This window comes from Poecile atricapillus, chromosome Z (assembly GCF_030490865.1).
Source record: "Poecile atricapillus isolate bPoeAtr1 chromosome Z, bPoeAtr1.hap1, whole genome shotgun sequence".
Lineage (NCBI taxonomy): Eukaryota > Metazoa > Chordata > Aves > Passeriformes > Paridae > Poecile > Poecile atricapillus.
In genome coordinates, this window is record NC_081289.1 from 63,111,104 (window position 1) to 63,138,579 (window position 27,476).

General features: G+C 42.6%; 1 protein-coding gene and 1 long non-coding RNA gene across 4 annotated transcripts; one reads left to right on the forward strand and one right to left on the reverse strand.

The window, feature by feature from the left end:
• LOC131573346 (uncharacterized) lies at nt 1-4,916 on the forward strand. Of its 2 annotated transcripts, XR_009276178.1 has the most exons (5): nt 1-569; nt 1,502-1,637; nt 2,903-3,001; nt 3,363-3,508; nt 3,952-4,916. It is a non-coding gene; the product is annotated as an uncharacterized LOC131573346 (long non-coding RNA). The 2 variants fall into 2 exon arrangements; XR_009276176.1 differs by having other exon boundaries at nt 3,363-4,916.
• Nucleotides 3,000-26,218, reverse strand: LOC131573344 (gamma-aminobutyric acid receptor-associated protein-like 1). 2 transcript variants are annotated; one of them, XM_058827227.1, is made up of 5 exons: nt 26,013-26,218; nt 22,264-22,342; nt 21,156-21,274; nt 19,793-19,854; nt 3,000-3,233 (listed from the first exon to the last, which is right to left on the reverse strand). In XM_058827227.1, the coding sequence occupies exons 1-5, from the start codon at nt 26,100-26,102 to the stop codon at nt 3,182-3,184; spliced, it is 402 nt and encodes a 133-aa protein (XP_058683210.1). In that variant the 5' UTR covers nt 26,103-26,218; the 3' UTR covers nt 3,000-3,181. The 2 variants fall into 2 exon arrangements, with proteins under 2 accessions (XP_058683210.1, XP_058683211.1); XM_058827228.1 differs by lacking the exon at nt 3,000-3,233 and adding an exon at nt 17,172-17,597 and having other exon boundaries at nt 26,013-26,214.
• Nucleotides 26,219-27,476: the final 1,258 nt, after the last annotated feature.

Genomic DNA, 27,476 nt, shown 5'->3' on the forward strand with positions numbered 1-27,476 from the left:
CAGATTTTTAATAATTCTCAGAATTAACAAAATTAATGAGTTGTGAAGTCTCCTGTTCTGAAGGTACTACAGTTTTTTTTCTGTCTGAGGTGAGGTTGTGACCTGTTCTTAAGCAAACATGAGCAACTCTTTTCTACACAAATCAAAGAATTGAGTGGAAAGGCTGATACTGTTGGACAGGTCAGTGAAATTGTTGTTGTGGAAAAGGACTGGCAGTACAAGCATATGATTTTTGTAATGGATTCTACAAATTGAACCTTTTCAATATATTCTCTTGCTCCATGAACATGACATTAAAAATAGCTCAAGCAGAGTTTGGTGCAATTGTGGCAGGAACAGGTTGCCATGGTTGTCACTACAAATCTGAAATGGTAGAGCTTTGTTCTGGAGGGGAAGAATTCAAGTCTCCTGTGTGGGTCACCACAGTAATTATTCCTCATGCTGCAGTTGCCCTGTTTCAGTCCGATGGTAATGGTTGCTTTGTCACCCTGCAGAGTCGTGTATAGGAAACAAGACAGAGGCACCACCTATTCTACTGTTACATTTCAGCTTCCTCCTCTTGAGTTAAGGTAACCCCCTCTCAACTTTCTTGTCCCAGTTCTCAAACTCTTGTGTTTTGCTGTGTTGTTGATATAAACAAATTGATATAATTAAGGATGTTGATATGGATCAAATGCATCTGCATTGCCTTCATTGGCAGTGCTTGCAGTGAAAGAGGGAAATGCAATCTGTAAATTATCCAACTAGAATTACCTATTTGCTACATGAGGAAATTTAATTCCTCACCGTTTTCATCTTAGTCAAGCCTAAATTGCTTTCATATATATCTTACATGTGAAGAATGCTGAATGACTTCACTCCCCTATCAAAGCAAGTTTCCCTGTCTAACAATGATTTATGAAGCATCCATCAGAGCAACAGTTTAATCATGGAAGATTGACCTCTTTGTGAGTTATTTGCATTGCTTAAACCTTTTTGTATTCCAAAAAGCTGATGTATGACATCATTCCTTACGTATATTACTTTTCTGCTAATAACATGCTTTGTCATTAGAAATTATTCCAAAGTGCTCTGAGGAAAGCTCAACTGACCCTCAGGGAAATCCAGATCCAGGCTTTGTGGCAGATAGGACTTCTAAATTCCAAGTAAAGCAAAGTAAAAAAAAGCAACACTTAAAAGCATGTGATAGGGAAAAAAAGAACACATCTCTCTGAATATAAAACACAGAACTGCCAAGAAACAGAGGAGAAGACGAAGAACAGAGGGGAACAGGGACACAAAGAAAAAAGGTAAAGTCTGTTAAAAATGGAAAAGATACATGCATTAGGAAATAAGCAGTCTAGTAGATTTCATGTCTGTATTAGAGATTTGCATTTGTATGCTAAATTTTTTTTCCTTTCTGTCCTGCTGTTTGAGACTGGGAAGGATGGGCAGTTCAAGTTAAAACTGGTTTATATATTGGTGTGTATATATATATATAAATGTATGTATATTTATATAGGTTAAAATTGGAGATTTGCAGCGCCAACAGTGATCTAAGAACTTCTGTTGATGCTGTATCAAAACACTCATGATATTTGGACTTCCCTTCAGATGGAAACCTGAGTTGTGACTGATCAATAAGCCCTTATAATGGGGTAAGTCTCAAGGGAGGGAGTCTCAAAGGAAGGTGCAATGTACTGATGAATTCTGCTCTGACTGAATTTTTTTGATAAATATTTTCATCAGTTGGGTGGATCAGCTGATTATATCAGATAGCTGTGTAAATTTTTGTTCATGAGTTAATCAAAAGAGTGTAAATGTCTTTCAAAGTTAACCAGACCAGCATGGGGGCAGTATACATACTGCTCAGCCTGATACATATTTCTTCTTGGTGCCAGCCAGGATTGGATTGGTGAGCATATCACAAATTCTGCCAGTGAGAATCACATTTGTATTGTGATTCATGTCTGTATTGATATTGCTATATTTTGTTAGTGTCCTGGTTTAGGGCAGATTTGGGAGGGAACTTCAGAATGGGGTCCCTCCAGAAAACAAATTCAAGTGGCCTCTCCCTCAACGGGTTCAGGAAAAGTATTTCCTTGGAGAAAAGTGGAAAAAACCTGTTTATTTAAGATAAATTGAATAATATTAAACAATAAAACCTCTTACTGTTTGATGAAATGGCAAATCCAGAAAAAGTCCTTTTCATGGGGTGTAGCTCGGCTCACTCAGTCTCTTACCAATCCCTCCAGCGCTGGAAAGTGCCGAGGCCCAGGCCTCGGTGGGCCACAGGTGTGAGCTCCTGGTGTTTTTCTGGGTTTTCAGTCCAGAGCAGGTGTGAACAGATCCAAAAAAAAGAAAAAAACAGTCTGGGGAACTTCTCTGCCTCAGCTAGCTAAAAACTAACTAAAAGGAAAGGAAAGAGCTCTGTCTCACTGTCTGTCCATGTTGCAGACAACACAGTCCAGGAGCAGGATTCGGGGCAGTGAGTGCTCTTTCTCAACACAAACTGAGGCTTCTTCTTCCCCCTCTTCGCTCTCAGAGCCGCTCTCAGAGTCTTAAAGATGCAGAACTTAATATGTACCATAAACAAGGTGATTGTGGATACAAGCATCATAAAGTCACCCCAGGACAGTTAGCTTGCACTTTTGTTGTGCTTCCAACACATAGCTGTGGTTCATTCTGCTAAATCAGAATCTCATGAAACATCACATGTCTTCAAACAAGCAAATTTGTTATTAACTGTTAAATTATCAATGTGTGGAATATTGAAAGGAACCTTGTCAGACACTGTTGGACTCTGACATGAGTGTAGGCTTGAGGTAAACTGACACTGCAGTTTAACATGAATTGTATTTTTAGAGCTGGTCCCATTAAGAAAACCTCACCTTCCTCACATTTATGGTTTTTTTCTTGTTAGGTTTTCCTGTTTGATTTTCTACCTACTGGATTATTGCAGTGATTCTAGGGATCCTCTTCTTGGTATTGCTGGGAATAACAGGGCATTTTATTACCAAAGGTAAGTAAATCTCCTTCACTGAAAATACTTAATTTGAATTTAGAACTTAATCAGGCATCACAACAGAGCTCTTGAAATCTGCTCATTGGTCCAAGAAGAATGTGGAGGTCTTCTCTTTAAAAAAATACTTGATCTCATACCTATTTCCATCTGGAAAATGGATGTCCTTCACAGATTCCTTCAGAGACTCTGATTCTTTGCCAGTCTCAGAAGAGCTCCGGGGATGGCATTACTGTAAATGAATATTTTCTGAATAAGTGAATAAATGAAAAATTTTCTGAAAGAACACATTTGGGAAATGAGTTTGTAAGGAACTAGACATGACTACAAATGGGAAGAGACATGTACGATTCTTTTTCAGGCTGTCCATGTCCATGCTGCCCTGAGCAGTGAGTGACCTACAGAGGCAGTTGTTACTCCTCCAAGGAGAAGGACTGGAATTCCAGCCAGGAATCCTGCCGGGCAGAGAGAGCTCATCTCCTGGTGATCAGCAATACCAGTGAAATGGTGGGTGCCTTTGCAGAGGCAGGGGCAGGATGAAGTGGGAGCAAGTCCCTGGCACTGTTATGGTAGTTCCTTCCCTCTGGGAGGAAGGGAGAGCATAAAAGGCTCCTGGGACCCACCCACCACCACCCTGCACTGGCAAAGACAAGGCCTTCCCTTAGACAGTTTGCAAGAGGGACTTGCTTCTTTCTACCTGACTCAGCTGAGTTTTGTTTGTCATGAGTTCAGCCTTCATAACCCACAGCTGGGGAAGCTGCCTGGCACTCTGAAATGCTGAGTCTCACAAAGCAGGTCTCGGAAGGAAGGAAGGGAATAGGTGTTCACATTCACAAATGGCCCCAAAATTTCCTCTCTCACACACTGCTTCTTTCTCTACCCTTCAAGACCCAGGACTTGACTGGGTTTCTTTGAGTCTACTAATCTCTCTGCCTTTCCATCCCTCCTAGGACTTCTTCCAGATACTACACAGCAAATCCCACTGGATTGGTTTGCAGAGGAACACTGATGGGAACTGGGCCTGGGAAGACGGCTCAAAACTGAGCAGTGAAAATCGAGTATGGTGTTTCCTTTGTACTTTTAGATAAAATGCTTGAGATCCTTCCCCTCTCTGACATGAAAATTGGGCAGAAGTCAACCAGCAATGGACACGCTGCTAAGGGATGTTCAGAGCAGTCATGGGCTCTAGCAGCTAAGGGCTTCTTCCTGCCCAGCTACCAGGGCCCAGCTGGGTGCCTGGGAGTCTTTATCCCAGGCTAATGGACACACCTGCTACATTCCTGCCAGTAGGTCCCACCTGTTTTGTGTCCCGGGACAAATATGGATACAGGCACACATGCAAGCAAAACTGTGACAGTGATTGTGCCTGTAATCATCAGCTGCTCCCAGAGAATCAGACCCATTCCTTGCTTTACCTCATCCCCTCTCTTTCCTCCTTGTCCCCTTAAAGTTCCTCAACAAGTTTTGCACAGGCACACAGGCCCACCTTGAATGTACTCAAATCCTCCAGTTCCACTTTCACCTCACCTTTTATCTGTTACAAAGCCCAAGGTGCCTCTGTCCAAAGCTGTGACTGGAGGTTTTTTATGGCCCATTGATTAGTAGCTGAAGACTTTTGGTCTTTGCAGTTTTGTCTTTTATTTCTTGAATGTTTGTGTCTGTGGATTGCAGTTTTGTCTTTTATTTCTTGAATGTTTGTGTCTGTGGATTTCTGTTTCATCATTTTGTCCTCATTATGATCTTTTGCACTGAACGAGTCCTTGATTGGATAACCTTAATGAAGCAGAGGCTTACACCTTTCACATACCCATACAGATGATTTTAACTGGATACTTCAGCTGGGATACTTTATACTTTCTGTCCCAAATGCCTTTAGTAAAACAGAAAAAAAGTTTTTCTTTTTTGTTTTCCTTGTGCAACAGAACATTTTGCTCTTTAGTGATGGGAAATGGAGAGCCCAGTGTGAGACTGGCAAACTGCAAGTCTCACATTGAGCTCCAGGTATTATAAGTGCCACTTCCGGACCACCTGTATCCCAGGATGGATCCTCCCTGCCATCAGCTCATGAAGTCTGACCTGCAGCTGGTCCCTTCGCTCTAAAGGTGTGAGATGTTCTTCCCTTTGCCAAAGTGGGGACCCCTCTCTAATGTCACCCTGCTTGTGTGCTCTGTCTCCCACACGGTCGAGTCCACCAGCCCTGAACAGAACTGCGCTGTTCTGCTGAATGTCTTCCAGCTTCCAGCTGTCAAGTCCCTGCCCCATGGATCTGTGAGAAATCTGCTCAGTGACCTCTGTGGACCTTGTCTTAGGAAGCATTCTTTGGAGAGCTGTGCTAAGGCCTGATTCCTGGGAAGTTTCTCCGAGCGCAGCTGTGCTCCTTGCTCCTGTGCCACCTACTACTCCTCAAGGAATGAATGCAGCTGCCACAGGAGGTCTGAGTGCTGCTCCTGTCTCCATTCAGGACCACTCTGGTGATGTTCACACTCATAGCCCTCACCTAGTGACAGACAGTCATCAGAGTGGTAGAGAAGGGATAGGAGAGATTTCTCTGAGTCACTCAGTCATTTTCAGAGGTACTTGAGCACTGTCACTGCTGTTTTGAAATCCTAGGGAGAGGTGAGCTTGTAATCTGTGAGCTCTGAGTTTATTTACCTCTTTTGTGACACTGGTGACATGCACCAAGGATGAAAGCTAGCCTGAAGTTTGAAGTTGGTCTGTTTTTGCAAGTGATATCGATTATGTCCACTGGACCTTTCTAACCTAAATTCTTCTGTGGTTTATGTTTGTATCTGGAGAAAACTGGAGTACGGCCTCTAGTGTCACATTGCTGTGTAAATAGCTGTGAAGGAGTGAACCTACTGCCTTGCTGAGCTGAAAATAAATGTGAATTGCTTCTAACAATTTCTTCAGTAGTGACTTTTTCTGTTTTCCTCCCCAATATTATTGGATAGTGCATTAATTGATTTATAAAAAGGCAAAAGGAAGCTGGTGGCAGGAACAGACTCAGAAGAGCAGGGGTTGAAATACTTCACAGTAACACTGCAGCAGAAAATTACAGCCACAGCCATGGAACTGTATCCTACCCCAAGGGATTAAGGACTGACAAATTTACTTTTTTTCTGTAGCCAAATGAGTGAAGCCCTTCATCTTCCAGTCCCTTTGTCCTAAGGCCTGCCTTGGCCATGGCTCAAGTGCCCTGCATCACCCCTGAGTGGTCTGTTTGGCCCCTGCTCAGAGTTTCCTCCAGAACAGCTCTCTCCTTAAAGAATTCCTGCCAGACCCCTCATCCAGCACTTCTTCCCATGGGATGCAGCAGACAGATAAATATAGTTCCAATTTTTATGACAAGTAGGCCACAATCACACAATGTCCTGTGCTGTGCAGCAACACCTTGACTGAATGACAGGACAACTGTGATGACTTTTTAAGGACAAACTATTGGTATTTTAGTGGTATCTTATGACAGTATTTCTTAAAATACTAATAATTATGTTGTTAGGTTCATTGCCCTAAGCAGTCACAAAATAAGTTATTAGAATTAGATTAAGAAGTATGTTTGTTTACAGAAATAAAGCTGGTTTTTTACCAATAAAATTGAGATGCTAGTGTAACACCCAGGAGATGTGAGATGACAAAAATGTTGTTGCCTAATGACTATTTCTGAAATAAATAAATAAAATAAAATAAATAAATAAAATAGCACCCCTTTGGTGTTAAAAAACATATAAGGTTAATTAAAGTTATGCAATAGTAGCTTAGTATTATCCTGCATTCTTTAAGTAATCTTAAAGAATGTTTAATTCTCATCATACCTTAGTTATTTTTAAATTGTTACCTGTTTAGAATCAATTTGAAAAGTTACTTGTTTGTGTTCAGTAGTTTCCTATAAGAGCTATTCACTTTGAATCACAAAACCCAACACAGCATGTGAGAAGACCAGGAGAGGTGCTCCAAATATTTCTTGCTAGAAGAATGTAAAGCAAACCAGGAAGGATCCTTTGCTTTTTAATTCCTCTCACCTGGGGTGTTGTTTCAGCCTCTGAGGAGCACTCTCCTGTTTAGTATGAATGATTACTCCTCATGAATATACAAGTCTTTTCTCCGCACATGGAGTTTTTGTCCTGTTCTCCCTATGGAGTCTGAGGCATGAAAAAAATAGTAATGTGTTACTTCAGCTAGTTTGTGACTTTTCCATAATCAACTATTAGATTTCTAAACTATACTTACAGTACTGGAGATGTGGAAAATTATTTGGGCTATGGAATGAAAACAGCTGTGTACACATTTTAAGAAAAAAAATAAATATTATAGCACAGCTTTCTTTTAAAGGCAATGTTCACTGCTGAACTGCTCATCAGAAAAACAGAGAGAGAATGTTAAATATATCTGCCTTGTTTTTTGTCTTGGTGAAAACCCTGTTAGCTGTCTGTTCTATACTGCCTTCAGGGAGTTAAATTACTAAGATTTTTCTTACGGTATTTTATACAATTTGAAAGAAGTTCTGCTGTGTACGCAGTGTCAGAAAAAATAAACTGGAGAAAGAAACAAGTTTAGATAAACAGTGCTTTTTAACTAATTTGTATCTCTAGTTTATTCTGTTTAGTAATATTAATCACAGAGGAAGAAGGGAATTTTTCACTGTGATCTGACTTCTTTTGTATTGCCAGCATTTTGGGTATTAGAGGGGTGAAATATCCATTAATTCCACTATTGTGGTTTGGGGTGGAACTTTCAGCTGATTTTCAGCTGAGAACTTTTAAGAATAGGTACAATTTTATGCAGCTATTTTGCAAAGCAGAAGAAATCATGTGTGTAAAAAAAACCCCTGTCTTATCAACTTCCTACTGGAGCAGATGCTGCCATATCTGGCAACTCTTAGCACTTTGAACCATTAAAATGTGCTTTGCAACAGTAATTATCTAGCAGCAAGTAAGTAATATGCTTGAAATAAACTTCCAATTAAATGAAATGTTTCTGCAGATGTGCATTTTGACATTTTCAATTAATTTAAATGCCTTCTAAATTTTTCTTTCATTACTTCCACACTGGAATCTTGTCAGTTGACATCAAATAAAGCAACTAGGTGAGTCAGACCTGCTAATTAATTTCGGTGTTCTGCTTGTTGTTTGTTTTTTCTTTCAAATTCCCAAGTATTTTGATGAAATGCATTTGATTAGTGCTACATTCTCCAGGGAAAAAATAAATGCTTAAAGGAAACCTGATATTATCAAATTACTTGCTTTGATGCCAGAGAAGGCGAGAAATTTTAAGCTGGTGTTTACAGACTAGACAAGATGTTACTGTGCAACTCTACCAATCTCAGTGCCAGGAATGCAGTCTAGAGCAGAATCTTGTCTCAGATTTTAGATGCAGAGCATGCTCTAATAAAACCCAAACTGAAGATTTTCTGTAATGCCAGTGAAAGCAAAAACAAGCAGCTAATATTTTTCTCCTAGTGTAAACTCTTAAGGAACCTTTGATGCTCTTTCCTAACCTTTAAAGGTTCTTGATATTTCTTGCTCCAGAGTGTGTTAGTTACTTTGTCCTAGTTATCCAGCTGGAAGGATATGGTTATTCTCCTTTACACTGTAAATACTTTCACAGTATTGACAGGATTGACAAATTTTTGTCTAAATTTCATAGCAGTGAATCTTACTTGATGTTGTGGTCTTGGGTTCTGCACTAGCATTATTGATCATGTCCCATCTGATGACTTTTTGATCTCTGTTCCACACTTTGGAGATTCACAGCTCCTACACCCCACCAGGAAGACAAATTAATATCTTATGTAAGCAGTGATTATTTGAGTCCTTGCACTAAGACATGAGTTCTTAATAGAAAAAGCTTATGATAGTTGTTGAAAGTGAAGTTGTTGAAAGTGAAGTTGTTGAAAGGGTTTTCTGTCTCACACTAGGTTAGACTAGTTCAACCCATCCCTTTTTCTGTACTTTTTAGCAGGCAGTACAAAACTGCACAGAAAACACACTATCCCCAAATTGTAACCACCGCTCTTTCCTGTCCTAGTTTAGGGAAAATCTGGGAGAAAAACTCCAAATGGGGGTTTCCCCAGGGAAAAAAAATTCAAATGCCCCTTCTGCCAACTGGAAAAATAATTTCCTTGGAGAGAAGTGGAAAAAGCTGTTTATTTAACAGAAAATTGAATAATATTAAACAATAAAACCTCTCGCTATTTGATGGGATGGCAAATGTAGGAAGAAAATTCCTTTTCATGTGGTGTAGCTCCGCTCACTCAGGTTCTTATCAGTCCTTTCGGCGCTGGAAAGTGCCAAGGCCCAGGCCCCGGTGGGCCACAGGCGTGAGCTCCCAGGATTTGGCTGGGTGTTTTTCAGTCCAGAGCAGGTTTGCACAGATCCAGGAAAAAAAAGAAAAAATAAGGTCCAGAGAACTGCCTCAGCTAGCTAAAATGAACTAAAAGACAGAGAGAAGCTCTGTCCCGCTGTCTGTCTGTGCTGCAGACAGCCCAGTCCAGGAGAAGGATGCGGGGGAGTGATGTTTTCTTTGAACTCAAACTGCGGCTTCTTCTTCCCCCCACCTTCGCTCTCAGAGTGAGTCTTAAAGGTGCAGAACTTAATATATATAACATAAACCAGACAATTAGGGATACCAGTATCATAGTCACCCCAGGACATTTCCTTATGTAAGTTATTCTTTCATTTTTACTGCTTTCAAAACTCCCACATTACACGTGGCTTACTTCTTTCATTTTTCCAATCAAAACCATGCCATCTGCAAACGACAGAATTTTCAAACTATGTTTATGAGCAAGTTATCTTCAGTATTTCTGCAAGTATTGATCCAGTTCCAGCAGACAGTATCCCCCTCTCCTGCTTCAGAGCCCTGCTGTTTTAATGGTTTTTCTACCCTGTAGGTAGCTGATATGTGATTGTTTTCTGCAGCTCAAAGAACAGCTGCCTTTCTATAAACAGGATAATCATTTTAGTATCAATCTCTGTAGATTGCTTTGAGATCCTTTGGAAATGGAAGTTAGGCTTGTCTGATGGAACTTGCCCAGAGCTATCACTTGGACAAAATGAGACCTCAATCTGGGTAAGTCCTAGCTGTTGGGGGAAAGCTCAGCAAAGGCTCTGAACTACATCCTTGCTGTTCCAAATAATTCAGGTACAGATCAGAAAGAAACACAGAGGAAGTCATAACAACCTTATAACAACACTAATATGGTGTCATATTAGTGACACCAGAAATGACCATTACTTAACATGTGGAGAAATCTAAAGTAGACTTGCCTGACCTGAAAATGAAGAAATTGATGACTTTCTGGCCACCTCCATTAGGCATCAAAACAATTGCTGCTGAGGGCAGGAACCCCATCATACAGAAAGCTAAACTTGAGTTGGAACTAGTACATATACAAGATGTGCCACCAGGTTGCTCTTGGACAGTTTCACCAGGTAGAGTAAGGGCACTTGTCATGGCCAAAGCAGTCTTGACTATGAGAATTTAATTTAATTTATCACCAACTAGAGCAAATTTTTGATGACTGACTTGGCCTTTGAGGAAAAAAAAAAAAAAAAAAAAAAAAAAAAAAAAAAAAAAAAGAAAAACGAGACAATTAAACAAATATTTAGGTAAACACCTTTTTTTCCCTCTTCCTCCCAACTCAATTTCCAACACAACTCCCACCCCTCCTGGTCCCAACTTACCTTGCTTTTGCCATGCATTCCAGTCAGTCTCTCCCAGTCCCTCCAAGGATGTGGTGGGCAGTGCAGGAGGCTGAGGTTGGAATGCAGTGGTTTTTCTCTGCCAATCCATGCATTTGGCTCATTTTCCTCTGCTCTGATGTGGGTTTTCCACAAACCACAATCCCTCAGCCTCAGGTGTGTGTGTCCCTGTTGTGGGTGTGTTGCTCTTTCTTAAATCTGTTTGAGCAGTTATGTCACATTCTCTGTTGGGGATCTGACTGGTTTTGACAGGCTGTGGATTCTGGAGCATCCTGGGCTGTTCACATCCATATAATATCAAAGTTAGCTGGAAGTAGCTGTGAGGCAGCTCCTGCACATGGCAACCTGGCAGCCTTGCTACAGAAACCCTGCTCAATACAGGCTTGCTGCCCTACCACTCACAGACACAAATGGAGTTTTCAGCTGGATTACCTGTGTGTGTATGTTTGTGTTTAACAGCTAAAAACTGCTAGCCACCCACTAAATCATCTCCCTTAGCAAGCAAAGCTTAGATTTTAAGTCACTGAGTGGTGTTCTTACTGCTACCTCACTCTGAATTTCCCAGCACAGCTTACTTTTCTTTTAGAATTGTTTCTTTACTATCTTGTTCAAGCATATACTGCTAGACCAGGTGGCATGTTCAGATCCTCTCTGGGGAGCAGGATCTGACCAAGAGCTCTTTGCAGAGGATTGTAATTTTGTAGTTTGGAGAACCCAATACCAACTGCAGAAAGCAGAGAAAATGTCCAAGCTATGGTAGCAACTGGCCTACAACACCTGAGTTAATTGTGAGTGTATCATGTCAAATTACAGTTCCTTCTACATGGGATGACCTACTTTTGTGTGCTTTCTTCTTTCTGGAAAAATATGAGGATATTACAATGAAGGAAGATGCTGAAATATGAACCTGCCTTAGCAGCTTTGTGATTTTTCAAGAGCTCAGAAACTGGCCCAAATACCCACTTCATTCTGCTTTCTGGAACTTTCAAAATTTGCAAAGTTTATGAAACATATGCGTAGTAAAATAGGAAACCAGATACTAAATACCTTTAAGTTGCCAAAAACCCAACAAAATTCAAATGACAAGAAGAAAATGTGCCTTTTTTTTTTTTTTCCAGGCCTGCACTATGATTTCTATTTTATTCCAGAGAAAGAAGGAACAGATAAATGTATCAATGAGCTTTGCAGAGAGCTGTTGCTCAAAGACTATTCAGCAGTGTTTTCTTGGCAGTGTGTCAAGAGGAGGAGCTACCTTATTGTTGCTGGTTCTGGCAAAGAAATCAGAGCTTTTCCAGGCCACAAATGGCAGAACATCAAAATGTTACAATGCAGTGTTCCTAGATTTAATGAGGGGGTTCTTTCAGTAATGAAAGATCTATGAATGTACAGAATCCACATTTCAAATTGTGCTGTGTTAAGAGCAGAAGCTTGTTATTAGAAGTTCTAGAGATCAGGGAGACAAGGTTTTTTTTCTTACTCTGTTTCATTGTATGGCCTTGAGGCAAGCCAGTCCACATGTCTGCACTTCCATTTCCCCAGCAGCAGGCTGGAGACAATAACAGCTACCCCATGGGGCCACTGAGAGTGTGAATAGATCATTTCTGAAAGAATTGAGACTAGCATATAGAACTTAGTATATATGTGTGAAGTAATAACATGCAAATTAATGAAATATGATCAGACGTGTCACTGCTCATTTTCTGCTGTATGCTCCTTGGAAAAAATGCACTGAGTTAGATCTGAAATATTCCAGTGTTACATCTGAATGACCACTGGAAAGTGGAGCAATACTTATTTCAGATTTTAATCTGTATTACCTTCTTCATCATTATTATATACATTCTTACATAGTGAATTGCAGCTTCACTCCCATCTTTTCTTGGCTCTCATTCTAAAAGACTTGTTTTACCCATTGCTTTTTACTTTTTCTTTCCTAAATACTTTGATTGCCAGCATATATGAATAATGATACCACTTCTTAAATTATATGCTCATTTTGCTCTTGGGCTCAGAACATATCCAAAGAAAAAGAAGGGTCATCCCTATGTGAGCTGTTCCCTCCCTTGCCCTGCCACGAGTTTTCTATGTGGTACCAGGCAAAAGCATTTAGGATGTCCTGTACCTGCAACCTGAATGCCTGTTGGAGCAACCACCCACCTAACCTGGAGGAGCTTTTTCTGGAATACCTTTGGCATTAATTTAAGTTCTTTTCCACTCCTGCCTTGGAAATTAATATGTTACTTCAGTGCTGGACCTCCCACAAAGTTGTGCCAGGTTCATCTATATCCTGCAGTCTCCGCACTCATCTGTCCTCACTCCCCTCCCACGCCTTGTTACACCATGCTACTACCTCCAGCTGCACTCCACAAACAGGAGTGTGGCTCCCTCTTTTCATCCCAACACAATCTAGACCTAGTCAGAAGGGTCTCCTGCTTTTTCAGACTCTGATTTCCACCTTCAGTTGCAAAGTGTAGAGAAAGAGGGGGATTTCAAGGTTCTTCACCTTTGAAATATGTATATGTATGAATATGTATAATATGAATGTATAAGTAAAATATGAATATGTAGTGGGCTTCCTTCTTTCAGGATTTCCTATGACACAATGCTTTCTTGGCAACCTTTGCACTCCACAGATGAGAGGCACTTCAGTGGCTGCAGACTTTTCTGAGGGCTACAGGGTTTTTTTTCCTTTCTTTTACACTTGCAAGTTTTTCTGTAATCACCTGAAGCCCATGACTGTGTATTACTCCAACGCATTTTTTCCACACTGTGTTTCAGTATTCATTTCCACTCTGTGGTGGGAGGTGTGGCAGAAAAGGTGGATGTGTTTATGATCCAGGTGTGTTTGAGATGAACATGGTGTGGTGTACAGGAAATAAAGTACAGGGAGTAGCTACACTTCTGGGTGTGTGGGCAAGGTAGTGTGTTCACAGGTGTGTGTTCACTGTGGGAATGATGTGGCATGTGAGGCATTTTCAGCCCTACTCACTGGCTGCAAAATGTCTTTGAACCCCAGGTCATGGAGATAGGAGATGGCTGCTTCATGACAGAGGTGTGATCTTCTGTCATCTCTGAGAGAGAAGGTGGCTGGACCTCAAAGGGTAAGGAAAGCTTTCTGTTCCTGCTAATCTTGCTGGGAAAAGGGCGGGTGCTATTGGAGGAATAGCAGGATACCGCAGGATACAAGAGGCAAAGAAAAGCTAAAGGGTTTACTCCAAAGAGGAGTAACACCATGAACTCCTGATCTCCCTGACACATTAGGAAACACTCAAGTTCTGCAGGCATTTGCCACCCTCTTGTCATCCCTGGTGCTCCATCAGTCCCTTGGGAACAGCATCCATAATGCTGAGCACTAGTTGAAGTGATCGCATCTGGGAGAGCAAAGCCAGATTTTCAGCAGCAAGGAAACAGTTTGCAGATTTGGTGGCAGCTGTGACACTTGCCACATGTACTGGGAACACTGAATGGGAATGCTTTTTCCCTAGTAAACAGCAGAGAGTTATAACCTCTGCAAACAGTAGGGATTTATTAATGTAGGGGTTTACATTCACTGACCTAAAGGTCTTCTGCCACATGGAAAATTTTAAAGGGGTCAAGTAGAAAGCTAGCAAACCCAAGGTTTTATCAACCTGGAAAGGTTATATCCATTGGTTCAAGGATGGTGAGGCACAAGCACTGCAACCTCCTGAAAGCTCTCTAGGTTTCTGAATGGTGTGTGGACACTGCAGGAGGCAGCTCAAGTGATAAAGGGAGGGCTGTGACAAAAAGCCAGAACAGGGTCCTGAGCTCTGACAGAGACTCCTCCCAGATATGGGGGAATAAAAGGTGGTCAGGAAATAGATAATTTTTTCCTTCAGCTAATAATTCAGTACATTCAGCCGTAATGCAGTTCTAGCAATTCCTCACTTGAAAGTTAGGACCTTTATGTTCTCCCCTTGCTCATATGTATCACTATTTTCAGCATTTATTAACAACATTTTAATTCCCAAAGAACAATACAACATGCTGTCATTGGCCAGAGTGCCAAAACAGGGAGAGTCAGACCCTTCCTTTACAAAAAGGTGCTGCAAGATCCAGCTTTTTCAGTAGAATATTAACTAATTCCTGTAATGTATCTATATCCAGGCCCAAGCTGTGCTTTGAGATGCCTGCAAGCTTCCAGGAACACAAACAGCTCCTAAAGATTGGCAACACATTCTGGAGCAGCTGTTGTTTGTAGTCCACTGTGCTCTGGTTGGGTCAGTCCTGCAAGTGCCATGCCAGCAAGGAGCTCTCCAGTCACTCTCTGTGCCTCACCCTGGGAAAGCATTCGTCTGAGATGGAGTGACAACAATGAACTGGACTTTCTCCCTCTGGTAGTCTTATTTATGTTTTAATCAGTGTTTCTTTCATCTCAGATATGACTGTTTCATGGTAGTGAAAACATGGGTGTTCAGTGTGACTTGGGACTTTTTCTATTACTCCATATATGTCCTTCACAGTGATATTGTAAGGCCCCAAGATAAGTGATCTCTTAACTTGGGTAGTCTCTGCTCCAGGAAAATATTTTCTTCAAAAGAAAGCATCAGACTGACTGGAGAAAGGATCCCAGGTGCAGTCATAGTGACCAAGGCAGAGTATTAATTATTTAACCTCTCTAAACCAGCTGAGCTCATAATTTCCCTCAGGCCTTGCTTTAGTACCATTTCTATAACCCACAGAACAAAGGTTATAAATAAAACAGCCTTGGAGCACAAGCTAATATTCCACCTTTGGACCAGGTAAATTACATTCAGCAATGTACTGTCCTGCACATTTTGTGTTAGTGCCTCTCAGCAATGGCACTGATACAAACATGCAAAGCAGCATGGCAGGTACAAACATGCCTGTGGCACCATTTTCCTAGGAAAGGGGTGAGAGGGGGAGTGGGAGATGACTACTTTATACTACTTTATACCACTTTTCTACTTGAGCCAGCAAGTACCACAATCATCTCACCACATCTTAAATCACCTTACTACAGCAAGTGTGACAATACCAGGACCCACACAGAAAATTCTTCACTGTATTTGAAACTGAAACTCAAATTATTTCAGCTAATAGTGTATGCTTTTAGCTACATCTATGCCCATCTGGCTGTAGTCACAGCAGCCTACTGGCACACAGAGGCAGCTTGTTTCAGTCACAGTGGTGGATTTGAGCACAGAAATTGCCGCTATGGGCAGGCTCCAATGCAAGATGAATTACTGCCTCTCCCTCAGTAGCAGCAACAGAAGCTCTCACAGTGGTTCCCCTCTGTATGCAGCGGGAAGAGAATGTCCTCTTGAGCATAGCAAGTTTTATTACTGTGATTTTCAGTGTTGCAATTCTTGACTTTATCACTCCAAGCAACTCCCTCACTCAGTTCTCAGGGCTGGAGCCAATGGTCCCTCTGGAGCATTGCCATGGCCCATTCCTGGCCCCTCAGCCAGAGGGACTCACACAAACCACAGGTGACATGGAAGGAAGAAGGGAGGGGCAGGAAGCGACATGTCTGTCACTGCTTCTCCAGATGATAGCATGCATCCTTTTCCTCTTCACACACTGCCAGAGCCTGGCCTGGAGTCATGGTGCTGAACAAATAGCACCCGCTGGTTTTGCCAGCTCCCAGCAGGATTCCTTCCCCCTCAGTGCACAAATATCCACAAGGAAAAGCAACCTCATTTATCACAACTGCAGGCTTCCTTTTCAAGGAATCCCATATTTCCTCATCTTTGCTCTCCTACCTTTAGAGGGCCTTGTGGCATGGCAGACCCCCTGGGCCTCTCCCACTTCTTCCCAAGGCAAATTACACCTCAGCCTGGGCTGTGGTGACAGAGGACAGATGAGTGGCTGGCTCCACGAGGGATGTGGCTGGCACAGCACATGGGACCTGTCCCACAGCATCCACCAGAGGCAGTGGGGCACAGCCAGAGGTGGTGATAAGCCCCATCCATAGGTGATGAGGCAGGAATCCTGCCGGCAGGCCAAGGCCCAGCGAAAGGCAGGGGCTCAGCAGGATCATGGCTGCACCAGCGCAGGTGGTCACAGTCCTGAGGGGCTGACAGGGACAGCACCAGGACAGATAAAAACAATCCTGGGCCATGAGCATTGGGACAGGTGGCCCAAGGTGCCTGGTAGGGACAGGCAGGGCTGGTGATGCTGTCAAGGTGCCATCACTTCAGGACCTTAAAATTACAGAAAATGCATCAGTGTATTCATTATGCACTTTAAGTCGTTCTCACATATCCAGGTCTAATTAAAGTTCTCACAGCTGGCATGGCAAGACACAGCTAGGTGTGTATGTGACAATACCACCAAAAATAGGAGAGATGGGACTTGTCCTGGTAGACGGGACAGAGTAAAGCTGGAGCTGTGGGAAAAAGTAGCAGTGAAAGTTCTGGCAAAATTGTCCCTCTGTTTACAAGCTCACACTGGGAAGAAATGCTAGTCACCTGTTTTGGACCAATCTGTGATTTTCAAATGCATCTTTATTGATAAATTGATTAAGTTCTAGTCTGAACTTTATTTTACAAAAACCTGCAGCTAACCAACACCAAAAAAATTACCATCATTACCTTGTACAATACTAGCACAAAAACAGAAATGCCACAATTCAGTTGAAAGAACTGTTAAAGAACTAAATTAAATCATAAACTCTACACGTAACGAACAGTTGTGATTAGTCCCACGTGTCATTTATAAACCCAGCAGCGGGAGGGGAGGACTGAACACAAAACCAAGCACCCCAGATGCCAACTCTTTCTCCCCTGCTTAACCACGTGCTTGGTATGAACAAGTATGACAGCAGCAGAGATGCATACCATCTGCATGTGTCTTCTCTTTTATCCTAGAAAGTCTCCTGGGTCTGTTCTCTGCTTCAGAATATTCAGAGCTTCCTAAAACAAGAGATTGATGCAGATTTGCACCCAAAGGACATGAAGAGAGCCTGGTAGTCGAAGGAGACTGAGTCTAAAAGAGAGGACTGAGCAGTGCAAGGAGAAACTGAAGTTATCTAAGTGGCAGTAGGTAAAACTTATCCAAACACATTTATTCCAGATGAACAAAGGATGGAACAGCAAACCTGAAGTTCAGGATGTAACACTGGGGATATTCTGCCATCCATTTCATCATCTGCTCCCTCATTCTCTGTCTGCCCATTCCGACTACTCTGTCTGCATCCTTTATGGTTCCTCACTTCTCTCCCATTCTTCTGGTACTTCCCACCCCACACAGTCAGTAACCCCTCTGCCCTACCACGCTGCCCTCCCTGACCTTCACACAGTTTTGCCATTAACTCCCATCTGACACTCCCATCAGGTCTCCCGTCTCATGCACCTCCATGTAACAACAGAGAAGGCTGAAACCTGATTTCCTGTTCCCCACACTCAGAGGAGCATTCATCTTGATTTCTCATTCCTGAGGAACACAGTGAACAGTGATCTAACTTTACAGGTAAGTAAACTGAGCAAACGCCTTCAACTAAATTGGGATTTTCCCTGTGTTGTTCATCCTTCTCTTTTTTCCCTCTTGGTCCCTCTCTTAAATGTAGGAATGTTTACAGTAATTCAAGCCTAGTTCTCTGATTTTTAGATAAGACCCCAGAATTCTCCTGAAAGTCAGCTCACACTCCAAGACCACTCCTTCATCATAGTTACGGCAGTAATGGAAAAATCTGCTGTTCATGCCAGCATGAGGGAAGAAACTGCTTTGGCATGACAGCACAAGGCTTGCACAGGACAACAACCATCTGGCACTCTTTTAAGAACAACACTGGCTTAAAATAAAATAATTTAAGGAAAAAGCCTACAGATAATCTATTCCTTTTTCCCTTCAAGTCTACAAGAACCTCTCTTGTGGCTTAGAGAGGCACTGTTACCCAATCACAGAAAGCCAGCAGAACACACGTGGCAGTGATTGATTTCCTATGCTTGTGCATGTGGTGCAAGGGCTGTACAGGGATGAGACATGGAAGGGAAAGCTAAACCCACAGGAATTCTCCCCTCTTCAAATCTGCAGAAGACTGGTACAAGGACAACACTGATAGATAATTTTCTGTGTTCACCAAAAACAAGATCACTAGTAGTTAGTTGCCTTAATGCACAGCAAGGGTGACTAAAGTTAGGTATCAGGAAAAGCAATCTCTTTTGTAGGCTAGCTAGGAACTGAACAGACAATCTCAGCAACCTCCAGGATCTTCTTCAGTGAAGTTCACTAAATACAAGTTTGATGAACAGCCATGGTGGACATGTTTGGGATACTCAGTCCTGTCTCAGAGATGGTGAGGGCTCTTGAGGTCCTTTCTAGCCCTGTGCTTAAGAGTTTATCAGTTGACTACACTGAAAAGAACAAAAGGGTCATTTTTCTGTCCAGCAGTTGCAATTAAAGCAACAAAAGGAAAAAAAAAATTGAAGAATCTTTCTGTCCTTTCCCCAGCCTTCCTGTCTCACAGCTGAGGAGTTCCCAGCCCTCAGAGTAAGCCCTTCTAATACTGATGGACAGAGCTACCAGTCCTTCTAATACTGATGGAAATGATAGGAAACACAGTAACCTTAGAACAATTCACAGGTAGCAGCTGTGAGTGAGGACTGCCAGCACAGGACAGCCTTGTGTGGGCAGAGTGAAGGGTTTCATAGCTCACTGAATGGGAGCCATGGACAAGACAGGACAAGGTCAGTGTACAATACATGGCATGCCTTCTTCATCCAATGAAAGGGTTACATGAAAATGGCCATCCTGCCCAGTCATTCTCCTGGAGCTTCACTACACTGGCTTGTCTAGCAGCCTCCAGCACTAACTACTTCCAGCTGTGGCAAGAGAAGAATTGTTAAGAGTGGAGTTTCCACACCCCCCAGTATGGAACCTCTTGCTAAGTCTTCAAGGTCACCTTGTCCCCCTACCCTGACTCCCCTCAATTTAAAAAATAATGGTTATAATTAATGCGTGGAAGCTGATGACATTGTGAATGTGGTTCACTTCCAGTTCTCTTTGTCTCTTCTCATGCATCCTCCTCCTGCCTCTCCAGCAACCCCCTCCCTCACCAATCCATTCCATCAGTCCATCCAGCCTGCATGCCTCGGGGGCTGCTGCTCACTTGCCATAGACGCTCTCATCGCTGTAGGCCACATAGAGAAAATAGTCCTCCTCGTGGTTGTCCTGCCAGGAGACAAAGGGACAAAGTGAGGAGCCAAAGCTAAAAACTCACTGCAGATGAGTGATAGATGAGTGATACTGAACTCCTTCACTGTTCCTCTCCCTTTACATTGAAGGCTTTGCTTCCCAAGTCCAAAGAGAACACTGGTCACAGCTCTGCTTCTACACACAGGCAGAATACATTTCTGTACTCAGAGAATTTACTTGAAGAGCCACAGCCAGGCTGTGCTGCAAGCATGCAACAGAAATAGCTCTGACTGCTCATCAGTATCTCAGCAGTGGTATGGTCTTAAGAGTGAGAAAGAGACTTGGAAGGATCTAACAAGTCAAAAATCACCTCTAGATAGTATTTTTAATTTTTCAGAACACTTAGACAAGTGGCTGTATTTCTAAGTCCTGTTTTACATAAGGGCAGTAGAGCTGTTAAATGATTACACTGACACAAAAATTCTGCAGAGTGCCAGCAACAGAGATCTGACCTCAGATCTGGACAGTCAGACCCTCTCCTTTGACGTGTTCAGATTTGGAAAGCACCCTGCCTGTATTATCTTTTATTCTCTTCATCAGCACACAGATGGATGAAGTGACCAGTTATTGTCAAAAAGTGACAGACCAAGCAAGGCTCACAGCACCATGCCAGAGCTCTTTTAATAGAACACCCAGCAGAAGGAGAAATCAATCCAGGCTGCAAACCACCCATGATATAATGGCTACAGAACTGAGAAATATGGGCATCCAATATGCCTTTAAGGTTGATCAGGTAACACTGCTGAGTGAAACACTAGGCAGCAGTACTCACCGCATCCTACATAACCCTCACTTATACAGTACAAACAATGAAAAAGTAACTCCAGACAAAGAGTAAGTGTTCCCTAAGAAAGTATTTATAGACAGATGGATGTCCAGTGATGCTGGCCCTTTTACTGGCTTTTTACTTACTTTTACTGGCTAAAAGGAAATATCTTTTGTATACACAGCAAAACCTATGTTCTCCACCCTCCCCAGCCCAAATCCATCCTCTGAAAAGGAAGTGGTTTATTTCAAGATTTTGTTAAAGTAGTAGAACAAATATAACACTGCTGGGGCAACTATTTGCCACAACACGTTCAACTAGCAAACAACTAGTTGAATTGATAAGGCTCCCCAGCTTGTGGCTGGGGGATGGAACTCCCCTGACCAGGTGATGGGACACAGCTCAGGGCAAGAGCGTCCTGTGTTCAGGCATCTGTGACCAAGTGGAAACCACTGACACTTCTGGACATTGTTCTTGCCAACAACAGGCAAGAGAAAAGGGCCAGGCTTACCTCATACAGCTGGCCCATGGTAGCACTGGTGGGAGGGATGGTGTTATTGACGAAGAAGAACAAAGCATCTTCCGGCCTCAGGTGGATCCGCTTTCGGATTAAGAAGTAGAATTGACCAACTGAAGAAGAACAAAGAATGCCTTAGATGCAGGAATGTTGGATTTTTTTTTTTTTTTTTGTTTATTTTTGTTTATTTTTGTATTTTAACCCTAACCATGGATGTTTTCTTTTGGTGGTGGAAGTCACATGCTGTATATAAAAAGTAGGGGAAAATGAATAATGCAGGGAAAAAAGCAATAGAAGAAAGCAGTAAGTTCATGACTGTAACAACATGAGCAGCCAATCCACTCAGAACTGGCAGTTTTTCTGGTACACACCCCATACCATGTCCCTTCTATATGCACACTCCACCTACTATGGGATGAAATGCTCTACTGAGAGGACTGGTGGGAAGACCTTTAACTCGCTTAACCTTTAACTCCTACAGATCAAAGACACCTTAGAGAATCTAGCCTTGGTGTAAATGGTTACACCATTTCTGAAAAAAACCAAAACTTACTCATTTACTTGAACTACATTGCCCAAGAATGTTTTTCACAGTCCATTAAATACTGCAAGAAGAAGAAATGCTGTTCCTTTAACTCATTCATGTTCTTAAACAAAAACCAGAGGTAATCACACTCAAAATCATCACGACTATTCAGAAAAAGAACTTTGCAGCTATGACTACAGCTACAGAGGTAGAAAAAGAAGGGATTATTGCAAGAACTTGTCCTTTTCTGCAACAAGAGTACAGCCTCTGGCACCTCTGCAGCTAGGTCACCATTGACTGGTAATGATGACTCTGCCCATGATGCACAATTTAGTCACTGTCATCATGGTTAGAACTCAGCTGTGACATGCTAGCTAAACCAGTGAGATACCTCAAAAGATCTCAGAGAATTCTGCATGTTGTAATCCAGGCTGTAAGGTATAAATATAACAAGGACAGCAGACAAACAAGATGTTGAGCCTCTCTGGATATTTTCTCTGTGCTGATCACAGAGTAAAAAGCACTTCTGAGACCCTCTCACTGAAAATCAGGAAGAAAGGAGGTAAGCATTGTTACCTGTGAGGTCGGAAGGCACGAGATACTTTCTTTTGTCTAAGTCAGGTACTCTGGCTTTGGGTGCTTTTTCCACAATAACCTGGAAAGAGAGAGAGAGAAAGCAAGAAACAGATGATGAGTACCATAAACAAAAACAGTCCAAAAAGCATCAGTGGATAAGGATACTACCCTTTGATGGTGCTACCACGCCTTTAGATATTTAATCTGTAACAAATACACAACACTGGAGAACACACAGGTGAGATGACTTAAAGAAGAAGAACAGAAAACAACTTTAAATCACTCCCAATAGCTGTGCTGGGAGTCCAGGGTTGCAGCAATAAGCATGGTGAGTGAAAAAAAGAACAGACATAAAAATAAACCATAATGGCTGAGGAAAAAAAAAAAAATAGGACACCTTGATGTTCCCAATTAAGGTTAATTTTGTATGAAGAAGCTGTCAGGAGGCTAATACATGAACACTAATAAGTTAAACTGTTTCCAGGTTACAGTTCCAAACTGCCTTGCTCAAAATCAGCCCTACTCCCAGTATTCCCACATCCTAATTTCTACTTTCACCAATGCCAAGTGCTCTAGAGTGAAGCAAAGAATTCAAGAGAAACTACAGCTCACTGAGGAATGTTTCTTTTTAAAATCTCCAGTTCTTCAGGAGTTATCATCTACTCTGAAATTCATATCCTTTAAGTTTACTATCCATACTTCACATAGCTCTGGGCATTTCCTTAATCATATAAACATACAATAATTAAAACCAGCCTATCATCTGGGCAACTGGACCCACAGTGACCTTTGACACAAAATACGATTTTCCTTATATTCCAACACAGAAAAATACAAAGCTCAGCAGCTTTAAGATCAAAGAGACCTAGAGGTCTTCTGCTAAAAGATAATTTTTTGTTAGTAGAGGTAGGTAAAATATTTACCTCAGAAGCAGGAAGTATTCCAAAAATGACCTGATCTCCTTTTCCATTTAAACCTTTGGAACTACTGTGTTTGTGCAGAAAAAAAACGGCAGGCTTTTTTTTGTGATATGTATTTTTTGAACTGGTAAAAGATATATAATGTTTCAATCTATGTGGCTTGCTGTTCTGCAGAAGCAATTCTGACCACCTAACCTAAATCTAAAGCTGGATTTTCTGAACTTCCTAAACTTTTAAATTTCCTTAGACCCCATAATGGTAAATACTCCACCTGAGACACTGTGAGACTAATTTCTAAGGGTTCCATGCTCCCATAGCTCTTTGGCAACCCAAATCAGCAAATACAGCTGTTGTGTAAGAGAAAAGGTTGAACTGCTGTGGACTAAGCCTTCTTTTGAAAAAAAATTATGTTGCCCCACCAGTAAGACACCACGCCAAAACAAAATGTTATCATGAGCTTGGTATATTTAGCCTGGATATGGTGCTATGCTAACCTGAATCCTTCTAGAGCCCAGTGAGTATCTGCAAAAAATCTCACACCAGAGAGGTACCATCTAGGACATTCTTACACTGGGCTCCATTTGAATGTGGCCAACACAGCCAAACCCCTGAAACTTCCAAGTTTCATTTTAAACAGAAACATGGTTGCCTCAGCTACTTCAAGATTTTCAAGTACCAAAGTTAACACAAGGCACTTAAGCTCCTTCAGGCAGTTTGAGGCAGGACATGCATTTCTGTACAAGATGCAGCTGATAAATGCTGTGAGGAAAGGACAGTACCACAATCTCACCTGAACAGCAACAGCACTTTTTACATTTTGTACCAGCACAGCCGAACAAGGCAGTATCTAACACAATAAACTGCAGTGGGGAGAAACCTCTAGTTCTTGCCTCCAATTAAAAAACTACTGACAAGCCAAACTCCTTGCTGTGACTACCCTGATTTGGGCTGGGGGTGGGGGGGAAGCGGGGGTGAGAAAGGAGGGGGATTGTCGATTGGCCATTACATAATAAAGGAAAAGAAGTCATGCCTATGAGAACAAGGTAAGTGTTGGGGCTTCTAAGCCCCTAGGAAATATTTAGGAAATATTTAAATCAGATTTAAGAGGTCTTAAGAGACACCTCTCTCCTGGGAGATGCAGGGAAGGAATGGAGGCACTCTGCTAATCTGACTGGCAACTGTAGCCAGTTAACTGTAGCATTTAACAATGCAGGTTATCTCTTCTGAAGCACTAAACCCTTCACGTACATAAAAAAACTTACAAGGAAAATCCTAAGGGTAGAATACAGATGATCTACATTTGCGTTGTTGTTGGGTGGTGACTATGATAATGCAGATCAGTAAAATCTCATCAAAATGCTGAGATGTATCACGGCACTGCAGTGTAGGCAGCCAAAAGGATAACATCTTCAAGGATCCTGCTGTCAGGAAGGGCAGACACGGAATTTATGTGAAGAACAGAGTGCTGCATTCATTTCTTTGTATGCAGCTCTGACAAGAGGCTATCCCTTACTGATTCACATCTGTGCCTTGCCGTGCATCATTTCCAATTATCATTAACTCCAGCACACCTCGTTATTCTGGTTATGGTTTCGTTTACAAAGTTCTCCTGATGCCCCCCATCCTGACCTCCTTTACCTCCTACAAGACTGGGCCTCCTCCTGGGCTCCCCACAGGGTTCTTCCTAACACATTTGTCATGGCCTGCTGTGCAATCTGCCACGTTAATCCTCAATTTACACCTTGTCTCACACCAGACCTACAGTACAGAGCCATCCTAAGTACCCAACCCCATACACTTCAAGCTGACCTGCTGCATGTTCAACCTATGCTGTGCCAAGCCTCCCAAAGAGAGAACAAAGGCACCCAAATACTGACTTCCAAAAACTTTTTCCAAGTCCTTTTGAGGGCCACTCCCAAGATAAAAAAATGCTGTTAGCCAGCAGGAAAACATGGGATGTAACTATTCCCCCTTTGCCATTAGTTTTATGGGGGGGGGGGGGTCACAGTTTTTTTGAATGCAGTACACTTGTGCAGTAAATCTGGGGCAGACCTCTCCAGTGGGAATGGGAAAAAAAAAATACTTGCAAAATGTTTATTTAAAAAGGAAAAAAACCCACTCTACACTTAACTAGATTTATAATATCTTTTTTTTTTTTGTCCCAATAATTATTCGGAATTATGAAGCCAGAAGTTTTGCGTAGGCACTCCAAAGGGGCCTAAGAATGAGGAAGCAAAATTTAGCTAGATGACCTTGCATTCCAAATGACATTTTCTCCACAGGATGTTTAAACAGGAGGGCAAAAGGATTGAGAAGTATCATTTTTTTTGCTCATGCAAAGGAAAAGAGCAAGGCTATATCGAAAAGACAAGCCAAACTGAAGTAAAATAAAAATAACAGGGACGTATGAAATGACCCGGATGCAGACCATATTTAGTATAAAGAGTAGCCGGTTAACCCACTCACTGATCTCCATTTTCACAGAAACAAGGGTAAGCTCCTTCCCCACTCACCCCCACGCATGTCAGAAAAAGACCAGCAACGTTCCCACTGCGGAGTTACTGCGGATCCCAGGGAAAAAGGTGTATTCCACCCCGCACCCACCCACCCACACTGCAGCCCTTCCCGCATCATAAAGAGACCCAGCTTTGCACTAAGGAGAAAAGCAGCTGGGGACTTGAACCACATCAGCGAGACCACAATCATCTGTACTAAACTAATTTCTTTCGCCTTCAATATGAAGCGAGCAGCAGCCGACGGCCGGTACGGAAAACAAAGGCGGCCGAGCCCGGGCCCGCAGCCATGGCAGCCCTGGACTCGCGCACTCACGGGGACTCTGTCGGGGTATTTCTTCCGGATCTTCTCCCCTTCTTTTTTCCTGTATTCGAATGGGTGGTCTTCCTTGTACTGGAATTTCATGACTGCGGCCTGTCCCTCCGCTCGTAGCGGCTGCTGCTGCTGCGCCTGCCTCCGCTCCGGCCGGCACTGCGCAAAGAGCTCCGCCCGGCGCCGCCCCCGAGCTCCGGCCGCTTCGCGTCACGGGCAGGAGCCGCCCTGACACAGCGCTGTGTGACGTCACGGGAAGACCCCCCCCAACGTAGCACCGGTGTGACGTCACCCGGAGGTGCCCGTCCCCCTCGCCCCGCTGAGACGCGCTTTGACGTCATGGAGAGGCGCCGCTCTGCCCGGGACGGGGAGAGGCGGGGGGCAAGGAGGGGCGCGTCGCTTTCCGGCTCCTCACGTTCTGTTCTTGCATTGATTTATTTGCCCGATAATACGTAAACAAATAAAACAAATAAATATTTTAAAACATTTTTAAAAAATTTTTTTAAGTTCAAAGGCAGCAGAACCCTGCCCGCCCTCCGCAGCATGACTCGGGTTATAAACACGGCACCAGCCGTACTGAGGTACCCCATCCACCCGCGCTCTGTGCCCAGCGCCCTGTGGGGAAACGGTTCGGGGTTCCCCGGGTGAGGCCTGAATGCCCCTGCTTGTGCACATGAATGTGACCTGCGCTCTGTGTAGCTGCGAGATGTGGCAAACGCAATTAAAATAGTTTGTTCTCGGACCGTCCCCGTGGCTGATGGATCTGGATTGTTGGCGTGTTTGTAGCCTCTCTGTGGCAGAAGGTGTGCCACGTGCTATGTCACACCAGATGTGTGCTGCAAACAGCAGGCAGCTAAAGATAACTGTCTGCAAACAAGCCAAAATAGTGAGCCTATTTCAGCCCAGTCACTCAACTGACAAATAGAATATCTGTACAATATCTGGGGTTTTTCCCCTTGGAGTAGATCGACTCACAATTATTCACTGATCAGAAGAGCAGGAATTAATGAATGGCTCAGCATACTCAAATCAGTACAAAAATCAATTGCTGCTACCCCAGGAACAATAAATTGTATTGTATTGTATTAATTTTTTTTTTCTTTGCATACTTTACCCAGAGAAAGCAAAATTTTGCAAAGGCTGATCTTTTATCTGTGCAGTTGTTTTAGTTGTAGTAGAGTATGAGTGGAACAGCCAGATGCTAAGGTAATTCTCCATGGCCACACCAAAGGCAGAGGTAAAAAGACACAGATTTCCTAATTCAACCCCATGTTTTGACTGAGGATGAACAGGGGTAGGAAAAGCTGTGTTGGGGTGTGATTTTTCTCACCTGAATCATGACACCTACTTTTGGATGGCCGAAGTGTATCTGCAAAAACTCTGGCAGGTCCTTTACTTTCTAAGCTTTAATTACTGGTACTTTTTTTATACTAAACACTTTTATTTAGTATGGGGTGGTGTGACCTT

Excerpts from the sequence above, each read along its gene's own strand:
- LOC131573344 (XM_058827227.1), bottom strand. The coding sequence starts at position 26,102 with ATGAAATTCCAGTACAAGGAAGACCACCCATTCGAATACAGGAAAAAA. Across the intron at positions 21,275-22,263 it reads CGTGCCTTCCGACCTCACAG|TTGGTCAATTCTACTTCTTA; the intron begins GTAACAATGCTT and ends GTTCTTCTTCAG. Across the intron at positions 3,234-19,792 it reads GATGAGAGCGTCTATGGCAA|TAATGCCATCCCCGGAGCTC; the intron begins GTGAGCAGCAGC and ends ATTCATTTACAG.